The 17,170-nt window shown below is 34.2% G+C and overlaps 4 protein-coding genes across 12 annotated transcripts in view; 2 read left to right on the forward strand and 2 right to left on the reverse strand.

The window, feature by feature from the left end:
* Positions 1-2,262: 2,262 nt before the first annotated feature.
* On the forward strand, positions 2,263-5,865 carry LOC119611213 (arginase-like; the record flags this gene model as incomplete). The annotated part of the gene is made up of 2 exons (XM_037966724.1): positions 2,263-2,362; positions 5,473-5,865. Coding segments are annotated over 2 exons (451 nt in total), but the record flags the coding sequence as incomplete, so codon positions are not given.
* A 222-nt stretch (positions 5,866-6,087) lies between these two features.
* On the reverse strand, positions 6,088-8,076 carry LOC119611212 (endoplasmic reticulum-Golgi intermediate compartment protein 2-like). Its single transcript, XM_037966723.1, has 4 exons — positions 7,818-8,076; positions 6,542-7,288; positions 6,326-6,475; positions 6,088-6,263 (listed from the first exon to the last, which is right to left on the reverse strand). The coding sequence occupies exons 1-4, from the start codon at positions 7,936-7,938 to the stop codon at positions 6,088-6,090; spliced, it is 1,194 nt and encodes a 397-aa protein (XP_037822651.1). The 5' UTR covers positions 7,939-8,076.
* Positions 8,077-8,161: 85 nt separating this feature from the next.
* On the forward strand, positions 8,162-9,234 carry LOC119611214. The gene is made up of 2 exons (XM_037966725.1): positions 8,162-8,345; positions 8,406-9,234. The coding sequence occupies exons 1-2, from the start codon at positions 8,314-8,316 to the stop codon at positions 9,028-9,030; spliced, it is 657 nt and encodes a 218-aa protein (XP_037822653.1). The 5' UTR covers positions 8,162-8,313; the 3' UTR covers positions 9,031-9,234.
* Positions 9,235-11,359: 2,125 nt separating this feature from the next.
* LOC119611210 (cytospin-A-like) overlaps positions 11,360-17,170 on the reverse strand; it is a 28,871-nt gene continuing 23,060 nt past the window's right edge. For 6 of the 9 annotated variants that reach the window (XM_037966713.1, XM_037966715.1, XM_037966714.1 and 3 more), the window contains 7 exons: positions 15,840-16,016; positions 14,488-15,775; positions 14,268-14,428; positions 12,251-12,385; positions 11,968-12,178; positions 11,629-11,903; positions 11,360-11,564 (listed from right to left, as the gene is read on the reverse strand). In XM_037966713.1, the coding sequence (XP_037822641.1) occupies positions 11,475-11,564; positions 11,629-11,903; positions 11,968-12,178; positions 12,251-12,385; positions 14,268-14,428; positions 14,488-15,775; positions 15,840-16,016 (2,337 nt within the window). In that variant the 3' untranslated portion in view covers positions 11,360-11,474. The remainder of the gene's footprint in view (positions 11,565-11,628; positions 11,904-11,967; positions 12,179-12,250; positions 12,386-14,267; positions 14,429-14,487; positions 15,776-15,839; positions 16,017-17,170) is intronic. The other 3 variants (XM_037966717.1, XM_037966718.1, XM_037966712.1) reach the window with 1 other exon arrangement.

Raw genomic sequence — 17,170 nt, forward strand, 5'->3', positions numbered from 1 at the left:
TAGTCTATAATCTAGTCTATAGTCTAGTCTATAGTCTAGTCTATAGTCTAGTCTATAGTCTAGTCTATAGTCTAGTCTATAATCTAGTCTATAGTCTAGTCTATAGTCTAGTCTATAGTCTAGTCTATAGTCTAGTCTATAGTCTAGTCTATAGTCTAGTCTATAGTCTAGTCTATAGTCTAGTCTATAGTCTAGTCTATAGTCTAGTCTATAGTCTATAGTCTAGTCTATAGTCTAGTCTATAGTCTAGTCTATAGTCTAGTCTATAGTCTAGTCTATAGTCTAGTCTAGTCTATAGTCTAGTCTATAGTCTGTCTATAGTCTAGTCTATAGTCTAGTCTATAGTCTAGTCTATAGTCTAGTCTATAGTCTAGTCTATAGTCCAGTCTATAGTCTAGTCTATAGTCTAGTCTATAGTCTAGTCTATAGTCTAGTCTATAGTCTAGTCTATAGTCTAGTCTATAGTCTAGTCTATAGTCTAGTCTATAGTCTAGTCTATAGTCTAGTCTATAGTCTAGTCTATAGTCTAGTCTATAGTCTAGTCTATAGTAGTCTATAGTCTAGTCTATAGTCTAGTCTATAGTCTAGTCTATAGTCTAGTCTATAGTCTAGTCTATAGTCTAGTCTATAGTCTAGTCTATAGTCTAGTCTATAGTCTAGTCTATAGTCTAGTCTATAGTCTAGTCTATAGTCTAGTCTATAGTCTAGTCTATAGTCTAGTCTATAGTCTAGTCTATAGTCTAGTCTATAGTCTAGTCTATAGTCTAGTCTATAGTCTAGTCTATAGTCTAGTCTATAGTCTAGTCTATAGTCTAGTCTATAGTCTAGTCTATAGTCTAGTCTATAGTCTAGTCTATAGTCTAGTCTATAGTCTAGTCTATAGTCTAGTCTAGTCTATAGTCTAATCTATAGTCTAGTCTATAGTCTAGTCTATAGTCTAGTCTATAGTCTAGTCTATAGTCTAGTCTATAGTCTAGTCTATAGTCTAGTCTATAGTCTAGTCTATAGTCTAGTCTATAGTCTAGTCTATAGTCTAGTCTATAGTCTAGTCTATAGTCTAGTCTATAGTCTAAGTAGTCTATAGTTTAGTTTGTAATCTGGTCTATGGGTGCATAATCTGAACTATTCGATATTATAGTTTAGATAATAGATCAAACAATATTCTGGACTATAGATCAGTCTATGGATTATTCTATATTCTAGATTAGTATATATCCTGGAGTATAGATATGTATATAGTCTGATCTATAAACTAGTCGATGGATCAGTCTATGTTCTGTACTATAGCTCTATAGCTATAGTAAAGTTCGGTCTAAAGTCTTAAGTATAGTTCAGTCTATATTTAGATAATTCAATGTATATTTTGGACTATACCTCACTCTATATTCAATCAATATTTGATTTTTCTGTATCTAATAGATCGCTATTTTAAAATTTCTATAAAAACGTTATACGTACAATTTTATACTCAATTTTGGTAGAATTTAAAATTCTCAACAGCTTGCATTTTGTATTTTAAAACAAAAACAATTCAATTGTCTGGCACTTGTACAATCTATTTAAAATTTATCAATAAAAATTATTTTCAAAATGAATTCAAAACTTGTGCTGCACTTGAAAGGCTTTTTTTCTTATAAAATAAAAACCAACCCTTTTTAAACAAAATACTACCGAAAAAACGACAATCAAAAACTCCTGAATTTGAATTGATTGATTATGTCGGTCCTTGACAGACAAAGGTTCAATGTATGCTTAAAAGTTTAATGTACTTTTTAATTTTCCAAAAAAAATATTTAATTACAATTTACATGTTTTTAAAGAAATTTATAAAACTATAAATTTAAACAACCCTTGTAAGAGAATTATTTTTATGACATAAAACGTGATTAGGATCAGAAAAATGTGAAACAGGAATCAAACACGTTTCTTTTATATTAAAAAAAAAAATAATAATAATTTATAGAAAAAACCAACGTTCAGACGTAACGCCTGGTCAACAACAAATATGTCGTTGAGCTCTTAAGTAACAAATGTTTTTTATGATCATTAGTTCGACTTCTGTAGCAGTTTTATTATTCTTTTGTTTTGTTTTGTTTTTTTCTATTTATGGCTCGAGCGATTTTTGAACTTTCTTTTGTTGGTTTTTTGTAAAAATTGGCATGAAAATTCTAACCTTTAATTTAGTTTTATATAATTTGAAATATCCTGTTTCTAAAATTTCTAAAATTTTTAGGTTAATTTTCTTTTGTTTTCATTTTTCAGCTTGCGTGCCGATCAATTGGTTTACATCGGTCTTAGGGACATTGACCCTTATGAAGCCTACATACTCAATAAGCTGGGTATAAGAGCATATGCCATGGATGTAAGTAGTAAATTAATGAATGACGACTGAATATCCTTTTTGAATTGAATGCATACATGTATGCATGCATGTATGTGTGTTTGGTTTTATGTTAAGGATCAAATTTTGTAGTTACTGTGTGATTCAGGTTTTAATCACACGGGGTTTATATGTACGATCATCAGGACATATAGAACTATAACACGTACGAAGCCCAACAAACCACCCTTGTTTTTGTTATTACTGTAATAGTAGTAGTTATTGTTGTTGTTGTTGTTAAAACTGATCGCCAGTTACGTTTTTACAACATCTGTAACATTTTCAATAAAAGGCCGTTTGGAATACAAAAATCCATATGCCTTTTACCTTTAAAACAACAACAACAAATATTTCATTTTTCATATAGGAGGGGGAGATTTTTAGGGGTTGTTCTTCATTCTCTTTTGACTTTGTCAATATTTTGTTTATAAATTTTTGTTTTAGGTACCACCAAAAAAATATCGCCCTTAGGGCTTTAGATTGCTTTTAATATTAGTTAAGGTAGGGTATGGTTCATTATTATTTTTGTTTTATTTTTATATTCGCATAATTTATCTTTGTATATTTTACATTTTAACGTTTTCCTTAGCTGTCACTATTAAATACATTGTTGAAAAATTTGTAAAAATAGGATTTATATGGCTGTCTGGAGCGTAGTTAAACTCGTTAACATAAATTATTACCAAAAATTTAAATTTTGTAATTAATTTTTTTTTATTATATAGAGACAACTGCCAAGTAAATAAGGGTGTAAAAAGGGATAAAATGTAAATGTGAAAGAGGTTTTCAATAGCCCTTAGTGTTATGAAAACATTTTACAAATATGTAGGAAATGTTGGATATAATAAGCTTATAGACTGATATATAATCCAGACTAAAGGCTCATCTATAGTCTAGATTATAGACTGACTACAGGTCAGTCTAAAATCTGGACTACAGATAAGTCTGGCGTACAGATCAATCTAAAGTCTCGATTAGTGTATAATTGGACATATATAAGTCTGGACTATGATTAATCTATAGTTTGGACTATAGATCAGTCTATAGTCTGGACTATAGATCAGTCTATAGTCTGGACTATAGATTAGTCTATTGTCTGGACTATAGATTAGTCTATAGTCTGGACTATAGATTAGTCTATAGTCTGGACTATAGATTAGTCTATAGTCTGGACTATAGATTAGTCTATAGTCTGGACTATAGATTAGTCTATAGTCTGGACTATAGATTAGTCTATGGTCTGGACTATAGATCAATCTATAGTCTGAACCATAGATCAAACTATAGTCTGGACTCCCATATGAGAGTATAGTCTGGACTAAGATCAGTCTATAGGCTAGGCTTTAGATTAGTTTATAGTCTGGACTATGGAATAGTCTAGTCTGGACTATCGATTAGTCTACATTCTGGACTATAGATAGTCTATAGTCAGGGTTATAAATTAGTTTATAGTCAGGACTATAGATTAGTATATAGTCTGGACTATAGATTAGTCTATAGTATGGACTATAGATCAGTCTATAGTCTGGAGTATAGATTAGTCTGTAGTCTGGACTATAGATACATACGTCTATAGTCTGGACTATAAATTAGTCTACATTCTGTACTATATATTAGTTTATAGTCAGGACTATAGATTAGTCTATAGTCTGGAGTATAGATTAGTCTGTAGTCTGGAGTATAGATTAGTATGGACTATAGTTAAGTCTATAGTATGGACTATAGATAAGTCTATAGTATGGACTATAGATCCGTTTATAATGTGGATTATAGATCAGTCTATAGTCTGGACTATAGATCAGTCTATAGTCTGGACTATAGATCAGTCTATAGTCTGGACTATAGATCAGTCTATAGTCTGGACTATAGATCAGTCTATAGTCTGGACTATAGATCAGTCTATAGTCTGGACTATAGATCAGTCTATAGTCTGGACTATAGATCAGTCTATAGTATGGACTATAGATCAGTCTATAGACTGGACCATAGATCAGACTATAGTCTGGACTACATATGAGAGTATAGTCTGGACTAAAGATCAGTCTATAGTCTAGGCTTTAGATTAGTCTATAGTCTGGACTATGGAATAGTCTAGTCTGGACTATCGATTAGTCTACATTCTGGACTATTGATTAGTCTATAGTCAGGGTTATAAATTAATCTATAGTCAGGACTATAGATTAGTATATAGTCTGGACTATAGATTAGTCTATAGTATGGACTATAGATCAGTCTATAGTCTGGAGTATAGATTAGTCTGTAGTCTGGACTATAGATACATACGTCTATAGTCTGGACTATAAATTAGTCTACATTCTGTACTATATATTAGTTTATAGTCAGGACTATAGATTAGTCTGGACTATAGATACATACGTCTATAGTCTGGACTATAAATTAGTCTACATTCTGGACTATATATTAGTTTATAGTCAGGACTATAAATTAGTCTATAGTCTGGAGTATAGATTAGTCTGTAGTCTGGAGTATAGATTAGTCTATAGTATGGACTATAGATAAGTCTATAGTATGGACTATAGATCAGTTTATAATGTGGATTACAGATCAGTTTATAGTCTGGTCTATAGATCAGTCTATTGTCTGGACTAGAGATCAGTCTATAGTCTGGTCTATAGATTAGATCAGTCTATAGTCTGGACTATAGATCAGTCTATAGTCTGGACTATAGATCAGTCTACAGTCTGTTCTATAGATCAGTCTATAGTCTGGACTACAGATCAGTCTATAGCCTGGTCTATAGATCAGTCTATTGTCTGGACTATAGATCAGTCTATAGTCTGGTCTATAGATCAGTATATAGTCTGGTCTATAGATCAGTATATAGTCTGGTCTATAGATCAGTCTATAGTCTGGACTATAGATCAGTCTATAGTCTGGACTATAGACCAGTCTTTAGCCTGTATACTCTTTAGTCCCATTATATTTTAGTCTATAGTTTTGCCTATTATTTAGTCTGATTATTACTTAGTCTATATATATATAATAGTCTTTTATTAAAATATGATTTTGTACCTTCATTCCAATTGTTCTTGCCTCTTGTTAATCAATTTCTTTTCCTGTTTCCTTTACAGTCTGTCGATAAATATGGCATTGCTAAAATTATGGAAATGACCCTCGACGCTTTGGATGTCAATAATAAAATTCATGTCAGTTTCGATGTCGATGCCTTGGATAGTAAAGTGGCTCCCAGTACCGGTACTGCTGTCTATGGTGGTTTGTCTTTGCGTGAGGGCATTTTCATAGTGGAAAGTTTAAGTGAAACAAAACGTGTTCAAGGTATAGATTTGGTAGAACTGAATCCCAGCTTAGGCAATGCTCAAGATGTTAAGACTTCAGTATCGGCTACCATGGAAATTTTGAAAACTATATGTGGCGGTCATAGACGTAGAGGAATTTTGAAAATATCGATGAAAGTCTGGTGAAAATTAAAACGGAATGAAGTGAAATTGATGAAAAATATAATGAGAAAAAATGTTTAATAAAAAAATAAAACTGCCTTAATGTAGAATTTTTGTTATAAATTTTATTATTTATAATAATTTTTATTATTACCTGTTTTGTTAATAAAACACTTGGGGAAAAACAATTATAGAAACTCGGAGATTCTTTGGATTTAGGGAGAGATTTTTATTTATTCCTTGAGATTGCTATTGGCGGGCAGTATAGCGGTTACCTGGGCTGACATTTTATTGGCAATTACTTATTAAATCATTGGTTACGACTACTGGTGTAGGTACCGCGACTGGAGTGGCAGCCAAAGGACTATGCTCGGGAGTTTCCTTAAGACGTTTGTGTAAAAGTTGAGGAGCAAAGGTTTGCAAAAGAATTTTTTGCAGATTTACCAAAACATAATTTAAAATGCCTAAAATTTTTAACGTTAAAAGGAAATTTGGACATATTATTAAATCCTTAACAAAAACCTACCTGATATAACTATAATACCCGCTATTATGGAGCATAAACGTATTATAAATTGTATTAAATTATCACGATCAGTGCGCACTATGATTCTCAAAGCCGACCAATCATATTTGAAATAAATACCCGGATTGCCATAGGAATTTTGTACAGGATCTGCATATAATTTCCGCGCAACAATAAAATCTAAAGAAATTTTGATAAAATAAAAAGAGAACTTACCCAATACTCTTTTATTTTCCGTAACAGAATACTGATAAGTGTTGATGGTGGAAAACGTGTTGTGTATTTCGGTGGGTACAATATTTAAGAAATATTGTACGGTGGTTTCCTCCTCTGTTATATAAACCTCATCTCCCTCTAAGGGCTGCACTATATGCTTCGAATATTGACCAAAACTTAAACGATTTATACGATGTGTAAAATTTGCTGGCATACGACGAAAACCAATCATTAAATGGTCCCCAAATAGATCTACTACGGGCATGGCTCCTCCTACCAAATGCAAAACTCCCGCCACCTTATTAATACCCAAAGTACCATGTAAACGACAAGCATCATATTGATCCTCGGGCACTGGTTTGCCATTATCCCCTAAAGGCTGTTCATGAGCCTCATTACTCTTAATCATATCCTTAAAAAGGATATCAGCTATGGAATGATATTGTTCACGACGATAATGATTCATATATTGCTGTCGTTCGAACTCGATACGTTCGTCCGGTGACATTTGCCACCATACACCTTGACGTTGTAAGGTACCATAGGCAAATACATCCTGTTGAGTTTCATCCATTAAATCCACCCCGGAGAGAGAGGAACAGGGCATGGCCACTGTTATATCGACATGCATTTGCACCTTTTCCGTATCTATATCCGGTTCAAATTGATATTTTAATTTGGCATCTTTATAGTATAAAACTTCTTTGTAGATCAAGAATATGATCAGCAATCTACTAATGAGGGATACTGAAAAGAATCATAAACCATAAATTTCGATTTAATAGATTTGAAGTGTAAGAGGACTGATCTAAACTATAAAGTAACCTTAGGTCCAAAATGCTGACTAAACAATAAACCACATTATTGTCTAAACGATTGACTAGAAACGATAAAACTATAATCCAGACTACATACGAAACTAAACCACAGTCCTGACTATAGGATATAGTACTGTTCACACTATAAACTAAACTATAGTCAGGCTATAGACATAACTATAGTCTATACTATAGTTTAAACAATAGTCCAGACTATACACTAAGCTATTGTCCAAACTATAAACTATAGTCCAGGCTATAGACTAAACTATAGACCAGTCTATTAACTAAACAATTGTCCAGACTAACATTAGTCCACATTAAGATATAAACTAAACAATTTTTTATCTTATTTTTTTCTCTAACCCTGATATATTTCTCTGTGTTTACAAATCTCAACTTGCCTTTACACACAACAACAACAAAGAGAAAAAATAACAACAACAACATCTACTTACAAGTGCCACCAATTTCTGTAGTCTCTGTATATTTTTCCGGCACTTTCTTAAACGCGTCTAAATTTTTGGCCAATTCTATTAAATTATTTTTATCACCACGATAACGTAAAGTAGCCGACATTATTTCAACACAAGAAAAACACAAAATTTTACATTTATTTACAGTAAAAAACACAAATATTTACACAGAAAAACATTTACAAACTTTACACGTCTTGCAAAAAGGAGACTGAAAAATCATTCACAATAGTAAACAAATGCAATTATACAGAGTTGTATTTTTCATGTTATCTAGAGATGACACTTTTGAGTAAGTGGAAGTAGAAAAAATGACAACTAAAAATCAAAACATTAGTTTGTTATTGTTTTTCTTGAAAGGATTTTGTAAATTAGAAAACAAAGAGGAACAGGAAACTATAAAAATAATTGTTTTATTACATTTTTATATAAACTTTAGAGAGAGAGAGGTAAAGACCGGACAATAATTAGTAAAAAAATGAGCATTAATTGGATAAAAATAACAGACAGGTGAGGAGTTGTTTGCACATGAAAAATAAAATTCTTAAAATTGTTTATCTTGGCTTACAGAGCTCGTGAAGGTATAAAAATCATCAATTCCTTGCCCTACAACACCTTTAGCACGGTCTTGCAATATGTACACCGACAAATGCTTAATAGCAATGCGGGCGGTGATTCCTCTGAGGAGGGTCTTACCTCATCGGCAGAAAATGAAAACGCCTTGGAAGAACTTGAACGTTTAGTGGGTGTACCCCGGCCCGATTTTCTGCTATTGATTAAAACATTTTCCTATATTTTAAGACGTACCAGCACTTACATCATTAAACCCTCGCTGCTGCAAGCCGAATTACGTGACAAACTGCAGCTGCAAGATGAGGCCAAAATCGATGCCATCGTACGTTTGTGGGTACGACAAACCACACCCATTATGAATAACTTAGCTAGTGATCGTTATGAATCGAATGAAATTGCCGATGTGGCCTGGAAGTTAAACGTCGAGATATCTTCTCAATGTCAACAACGTGAAAAATCGGCTTTGGCTGTTTTGCAGCTGAAAACTGGTGCCGGAGAGGATATAAATTTAGAAATGAATCATGAAGAATTGTTGCAATTGTATCAACAATTTGAGTGCATACAAAACGAATTGGACGCCATGAATGCTCAGCCCAAATCAGGGGCAAAAAGTCAAAATTAGACTAAAAAAATATTATTATGTGTTAAAATTATTATATTGGAAATGAGGTTGTTGTTTACATTACCCTAGAAGTATTGTTAAGATGAAAAAAGTATAATTTTTTTTTGTTACTTTTAAGGCATATTTATGAAAAATTAGTAAAAAGAAACAAGTTGGGAATTATATAAAGAAAAGTATTGATACTAAACAAATAACAATAGTTTTTTAATAAATAGAAATATTTTGTTTAAAGTTTGGATCAGTTAGTACAATAGATCATTCCAAAAATCAATCTGTAGTCTGGACTATAGATTTGTCTATAGTTTGGACAATAGATTGGTGTATAGTCAGGACTATAGAATTGTTTATTCTGGACTATAGATTAGTCTATAGTCTGGACTATAGATTAGTCTATAGTGTGATCGTTAGATCTGTCTATATTTCGGTCTTTAGATAAGTCTATTGTCTGGACTATAGATCAATCTATAGTCAGGACCATATAGATCAGTCTATAGTTTGGTCCATATATCAGTTTATAGTTTAGTACATGGATCAGTCCATAAACTATAGTTTGGTCCATGGATCAGTCTATAGTCTGGTTTATAGATCAGTCTATACTCTTGTCTATAGTTTGGTCTTTAGATAAGTCTATAGTCCTATCTATAGTCTGGTCTATAGATCAGTCTATAGTCTGGACTATAAATTAATCTGGATTATAAATCAATCCATAATCTGGATTGATCAGTCTATAACATGGATGATATCTAGTCTGAACTATAGATTAGTCTAGAGGCGGAGAAGAGAGGACGCGAGACGGGACGAGAGAGGAGGGGAGACGGAGCGGGAGAGAGGAGGGAGGAGAGAGAGGAGGAGAGAGGCGAAAGGGCGCGAGAGGGGAGAGAGAGCGAGCGAGAGAGAGCGAGAGGGCGAGCGAGCGAGCGAGCGAGCGAGCGAGCGAGCGAGCGAGCGAGCGAGCGAGGAGCGAGCGAGCGAGCGAGCGAGAGAGCGAGCGAGCGAGCGAGGAGCGAGCGAGCGAGCGAGCGAGCGAGCGAGCGAGCGAGAGCGAGCGAGCGAGCGAGCGAGCGAGCGAGCGACGAGCGGGCGAGCGAGCGAGCGAGCGAGCGAGCGAGCGAGCGAGCGAGCGAGCGAGAGCGAGCGAGCGAGCGAGCGAGCGAGCGAGCGAGCGAGCGAGCGAGCGAGCGAGCGAGCGAGCGAGCGAGCGAGCGAGCGATCGAGCGAGCGAGCGAGCGAGCGAGCGAGCGAGCGAGCGAGCGAGCGAGCGAGCGAGCGAGCGAGCGAGCGAGCGAGCGAGCGAGCGAGCGAGCGAGCGAGCAGCGAGCGAGCGAGCGAGCGAGCGAGCGAGCGAGCGAGCGAGCGAGAGCGAGCGAGCGAGCGAGCGAGCGAGCGAGCGAGAGAGCGAGCGAGCGAGCGAGGAGCGAGCGAGCGAGCGAGCGAGCGAGCGAGCGAGCGAGCGAGCGAGCGAGCGAGCGAGGAGCGAGCGAGCGAGCGAGCGAGCGAGCGAGCGAGCGAGCGAGCGAGCGAGCGAGCGAGCGAGCGAGCGAGCGAGCGAGCGATCGAGTAGCGAGCGAGCGAGCGAGCGAGCGAGCGAGCGAGCTAGCGAGGCGAGCGAGCGAGCGAGCGAGCGAGCAGGAGCGAGGAGCTAGCGCTAGATAGCCACTATCATCTATCATTATATATCATATATCTATCTATATCTAGCTATCATTCTATCTATCTATCTATCTTTCTATCTATCTATCGATCTTATCTAGCTATCTATCTATCTATCTATCTATCTATCTATCTATCTATCTATCTATGTCTATTGATTACCGGTTTTATTTCCCCTTTATTAAACAATTCTAATTGATTATTTTGTATTTATTTTAAATATTTTTTTTAAATTTTTCGTTTATTTCTCTTTTTTTATCAAAAATAAATTAAAATTTTCTTTTTAGTAATTGGGTGTTGTGTTTTGTTTTAGTAGCAATAGTTCAAGTGTTTTTTTAATGATTTCTTAATAAATTTATTATGAATATTTTATTTTAAAAAAATATATAAAATAAATATAAATTATAAGAAACAAAAATCTGAGAAAGCGCAACGTCTAGGGTCTAAAAGCACAAGATCAATAAGAAGAATAAAAACATAAAAATTAACAAAAAACTAAAATTTGGTTTGTTGTTTTTGAATAAAAACTAAAAAGGGAGAAAAAATCAGGGAGGCAAGTCTTATTATTAATAAAAAAATAAAATTAATAACATTTAATAATAATAATAATAATATACCAAGTGTTAACAATAAAAATAAGCCAACATTTGTTTTGTATCTTTTTTTTTGTTTTCTTTTGTTTAAATATATACGTTTAAATTAAAACTAATTATTACGTTTTTTTTTAAATATATAAAGGTTAAAGGTAAATATAGTAAGTTTATGAATAGAGAAGAAGTATGAATAAATTAAACTTAAGTTTCAAAATGTTTATAAATAGCAGTAACATAAGACATTACTTGAGTCCAATCGGGACGTTCTATTTGACACATGTCATTTATATTCTAAAAAGAAAAAAAAAACATTTTAGCTAAAATTTAAATTAAACGAAATTAAGTGAAAACTTACCAAAGTTGTGGTTATGCCAACCGATTCGGCTGCGGCAAATGCTAAAGAAAAGTTACGTCGTTTATTGGTTGGACTTAAAGTATCATAAGGAATGCGATCCGGTAAATAGGAATGTAAAATTGCACAAAATGCTAAACCATCATTCCAGGATGAACTGAAATTTGTGATGTCGATATTGCGATAGCCTACGGTTTTATTTTGACACCATTTTAATAAAGCATTACGCTTCGAACCACCATTTTTGGCCAGCATATTTAAGGGATCCTTACGTTCGCCTGAAAGTAAAAAACAAAATTTATAAAAAACATTTAATTAAAAAAAAATTATTAGGCTTCTTACCACTTAATAAAGATTTGGAGACATTATTTAAACTACTAATGTGTATATTTGATTGCTGCTGTTGTTGTTCCCTTAAAGGACCTTTGGTTGTGTTGGTATTCAATGAGGATACCAATGTGGTTGTGGTATTATTTGTAGTATTTGGTGTACAAGCTGCCGTTGTCGTTGTTGTTGTATTTAAGCTGCCTATCAAAGGTGTTAAGCGAGAAACCTGCAAAAGGGAGCACAACTTATGTTTAAACAAGTTTTATTATTATAATAATCATAACATTGCAGGACTTACATTTTCCGACCAGTCAGTTGTATTGGTATTTGTATTGCTTAAAGGCATAGTACTGGTAGTTATTTCGGGTGTAGTGCTACTATTTAAGCTGGAGGAAGAACTATAACGAGATTCTGGTTCTTCGGTTTTAGCAGTCTGGAAAAAAAGATATAAATTGTATTAAATTAGAGTTTATAAATTAAAAAATTAATAGTCTATAGACTAGTCGAAAGTCTAGCCTATTGACAGATTTACTAGACTAGTCTATCAAGTTCAATTCTAGTTCCGTTTTAGTTCTAGTTCAGTTCTATTTCAGTTCTAGTTCAATTCTAGTTTAATTCTAGTTCAGTTCTAGTTCAGTTCTAGTTCAGTTCTAGTTCAGTTCTAGTTTAGTTCTAGTTTAGTTCTAGTTTAGTTCTAGTTTAGTTCTAGTTCAGTTCTAGTTCAGTTCTAGTTCTGTTCCAGTTCTGTTCTAGTTCTGTTCTAGTTCTGTTCTAGTTCAGTTCTAGTTCAGTTCTAGTTCAGTTCTAGTTCAGTTCTAGTTCAGTTCTAGTTCAGTTCTAGTTCAGTTCTAGTTCAGTTATAGTTCAGTTCTAGTTCAGTTCTAGTTCAGTTCTAGTTCAGTTCTTGTTCAGTTCTAGTTCAGTTCTAGTTCAGTTCTAGTTCAGTTCTAGTTCAGTTCTAGTTCAGTTCTAGTTCAGTTCAGTTCTAGTTCAGTTCTAGTTCAGTTCTAGTTCAGTTCTAGTTCAGTTCTAGTTCAGTTCTAGTTCAGTTCTAGTTCAGTTCTAGTTCAGTTCTAGTTCAGTTCTAGTTCAGTTCTAGTTCAGTTCTAGTTCAGTTCTAGTTCAGTTCTAGTTCAGTTATAGTTCAGTTCTAGTTCAGTTCTAGTTCAGTTCTAGTTCAGTTCTTGTTCAGTTCTAGTTCAGTTCTAGTTCTGTTCTAGTTCTGTTCTAGTTCTGTTCTAGTTCTGTTCTAGTTCTGTTCTAGTTCTGTTCTAGTTCTGTTCTAGTTCTGTTCTAGTTCTGTTCTAGTTCTGTTCTAGTTCTGTTCTAGTTCTGTTCTAGTTCTGTTCTAGTTCTGTTCTAGTTCTGTTCTAGTTCTGTTCTAGTTCTGTTCTAGTTCTGTTCTAGTTCTGTTCTAGTTCTGTTCTAGTTCTGTTCTAGTTCTGTTCTAGTTCTGTTCTAGTTCTGTTCTAGTTCTGTTCTAGTTCTGTTCTAGTTCTGTTCTAGTTCTGTTCTAGTTCTGTTTTAGTTCTGTTCTAGTTCTGTTCTAGTTCAGTTCTAGTTCAGTTCTAGTTCAGTTCTAGTTCAGTTCTAGTTCAGTTCTAGTTCAGTTCTAGTTCAGTTCTAGTTCAGTTCTAGTTCAGTTCTAGTTCTGTTCTAGTTCTGTTCTAGTTCTGTTCTAGTTCTGTTCTAGTTCTGTTCTAGTTCTAGTTCTAGTTCAGTTCAGTTCTAGTTCTGTTCTAGTTCTGTTCTAGTTCTGTTCTAGTTCTGTTCTAGTTCTGTTCTAGTTCTGTTCTAGTTCTGTTCTAGTTCTGTTCTAGTTCTGTTCTAGTTCTGTTCTAGTTCTGTTCTAGTTCTGTTCTAGTTCTGTTCTAGTTCTGTTCTAGTTTTGTTCTAGTTCTGTTCCAGTTCTGTTCTAGTTCTGTTCTAGTTCTGTTCTAGTTCTGTTCTAGTTCTGTTCTAGTTCTGTTCTAGTTCTGTTGTAGTTCTGTTCTAGTTCTGTTCTAGTTCTGTTATAATTCTAGTTCCGTTCTAGCTCTGTTCTAGTTCTGTTCTAGTTCTGTTCTAGTTCTGTTCTAGTTCTGTTCTAGTTCTGTTCTAGTTCTGTTCTAGTTCTGTTCTAGTTCTGTTCTAGTTCTGTTCTAGTTCTATTCTAGTTCTGTTCTAGTTCTGTTCTAGTTCTGTTCTAGTTCTGTTCTAGTTCTGTTTTAGTTCTGTTCTAGTTCTGTTCTAGTTCTGTTTTGTTTTGTTTTGTTTTGTTCTAGTTCTGTTTTATTGTTTACAAATATGTAGTTTTCATTTTTTTATTACTTTACCTGTTTATTATTTTCTATACTTTCAATTAAAGTCTTAACGGACAGTCTGGAATCCTGTCTTGAAAAGCTGCCAATTTTACTGCGTCTAGAGGCCATTTCCTGTTGCACGGTTGTTAATACAGATTGTTGGGTTTCAGTTTGTTGTTGTTCTGTAAATAAAGCTGCATTAATATAAAAAATAAAATTTGAACTACTTTATAAAAGAAAAAAGAAAACTCACGTTGTTTGGTTAATTTTTCAATTTGCTGCTCGAGCATACGTATCTTTTCCTTTTGGGTTTTATTATCCAAAACTAATTGTTCTCTAGCACTTAAGGCTTCAGTCTTAAAATCATTGGCCACACGTACCGTCATCAATAGATCCGACTGGAACTGTTGCCATTCTTCTATCTCCTGTTTGCGTAATTGTTGCAAATCTTCCAATTGTGTTTGAGTATCATTGAGTTTACGTTCCATTTCGGAGAGATGTTTTTGTGTTTCAGCTAAAAGATTTTGTAGTTGTGTTTTATCCTCCAAGTGACATTTACATTGTACTTGTAACTCCGAGGAGGTTTCACAAAGTTGTTGATTTTCCAAAGTAAGTTTGTCTTTTTCCTGTTGCAATTGTTCAAAACGATATTCGAGATGTGAGAGAGCACATTTGGCATTATTTTTAGAGACTTTAAGCTCTTCGGTAACATCGGTAAGTTGTTCTTTAAGGCGTCTTGCCTCTGCCTGGCTGCGAGACCATTGATCTTGCAATTCGGCCACTTTTTCTTCTAAAACATCTTTCTCTTTGCGTGCTGTATCCAAAAGATCACTAAGATCGGTTTTATCACCTCGAGCCAAATCTTGTTCAAGTTCTTCTATTTTAGCTTTAGCATTCTCTAGCAAAGTAGTTAAACGATTGATTTCGATAAGACCATGGGAAATTTCCTCTTTGGCGCTTAATAGCTGTGTTTCCATTTGTTTGCGTTGAGCATGCTCAGCATCTATGGAAGATTCTAAAAGAGCAATACGTTCACGTAGACGTGATTGTTCTAGATTTTGAGCTTCATGCGTTTGACGCATTTCCTGTATTTCACCATTTAATTCTTCGTGTTTAACTAAAACCGCTTCACGTTCATCTTGAGCACTTTTTATTAAATCCATCAATTTCTTTTCACGCTCCGTATTGGCTACTTCTTCAGCAGCACTCGTTTGTTTGGCATCTCTTAATAGCAATTCTTGTAGATTATTGATTTGTGTACGGGATTCATTAAGTTTTTCGGTTTGTCGACATAACGATTGGAAAAGAACATCTTTTTCTTCGGCTAAACGTTCGTTTTCGGCATGAGCATCGGTAAGTTGAACTTGTAAATCGGCTAATTCTTGGAGTGTAGCTTGTAATTCTTCATTAGTCGAGTAATGGGTTTCTTCCATTTGTATGATTTTATCCTGTAAACAAGCTACAGATATTTCACTAGACGAGGAGTGTTTATCCCAGTCGGGTGTAAGGCATGGAGTGCCACCATTATCATTGTCTGTTGTCTGTTTGGGAGAAAGTTAATTATATATTTATATGACTGTTTCCTATCTGTGCTTAATAACTTACTGTGGGCAATGCTATAGAAGCTGGTGCTGAACTATGCAAACGTTGTGAATCTTGTATAATTTGATGTTTTTCCGCATCCGATAGTGGAGAATTGACCACGTCTCTTAAACGATTTCTTAATGATTCATTTTCATATTTTAAATTAGCAATTTCCAATTGATTTTTCTCTTGGACACTCTGTCGTTAAATGATAGAAAATGTAAAATTATTAATAAATAAATAAAACTACAAGTAATTTAACACTTTAATCTACAAAAAAACGCCTTCTTTTCACCACCTCTAGGGGCAGAATTATTGCAAAAAATCTTAAAAGTAATTTAAACAAACTACTTGACTACAAGTCATGCTTTTCCTGTTACAATATTTATTTTATTTCTAGCTCTTTTTTGTTTTGATGAGCTCCCAGTCAATTATTTTATAGTTGATGTATTTTCTATTTGATTTCTTTCTATAATATTTTATTGTTATTGTTGATAGATTTGTGGTTTCATATTTAAGATTTGTGTTATTGAGCTTTTCTTAATATTTTTCGAATGAAATGTTTTCGAATTGTGGTTTCATGACTGACTAAACAGAACAAATATCTTAAAGTCTCGTTTTTCTAACATGTGAATTTAAATATCAAATTTTTAATTGGTATTTATAACAAAAACTTAGTTTCTATTAAATAAAACTATTAGTTTTAAACTAAAACTCTGGTGAATCAGTAACAGGGACAAATAATCTAGTTTTTAACGAATAGTTCAGTTCTAATTCAATTCTAATAACAGTTTAGTTCAGTGTTAATTCTAGTTCAGTTCTAGTTCAGTTCTAGTTCTAGTTCAGTTCTAGTTCTAGTTCAGTTCTAGTTCAGTTCTAGTTCTAGTTCAGTTCTAGTTCAGTTATAATTCAGTTCTAGTTCAGTTCTAGTTCAGTTCTAGTTCAGTTCTAGTTCAGTTCTAGTTCAGTTCTAGTTCAGTTCTAGTTCAGTTCTAGTTCAGTTCTAGTTCAGTTCTAGTTCAGTTCTAGTTCAATTCTAGTTCAGTTCTAGTTCAGTTTTAGTTCAGTTTTAGTTCAGTTCTGGTTCAGTTCTAGTTCAGTTCTAGTTCAGTTCTAGTTCAGTTCTAGTTCAGTTCTAGTTCAGTTCTAGTTCAGTTCTAGTTCAGTTCTAGTTCAGTTCTAGTTCAGTTCTAGTTCAGTTCTAGTTCAGTTCTAGTTCAGTTCTAGTTCAGTTCTAGTTCAGTTCTAGTTCAGTTCTAGTTCAGTTCTAGTTCAGTTCTAGTTCAGTTCTAGTTCAGTTCTAGTTCAGTTCTAGTTCAGTTCTAGTTCAGTTCTAGTTCAGTTTTAGTTCA

Source organism: Lucilia sericata, unplaced genomic scaffold (assembly GCF_015586225.1).
Source record: "Lucilia sericata isolate MDLA Ls3-8-SP2 unplaced genomic scaffold, ASM1558622v1 Contig001391F_arrow, whole genome shotgun sequence".
NCBI classification, from domain to species: Eukaryota; Metazoa; Arthropoda; class Insecta; order Diptera; family Calliphoridae; genus Lucilia; species Lucilia sericata.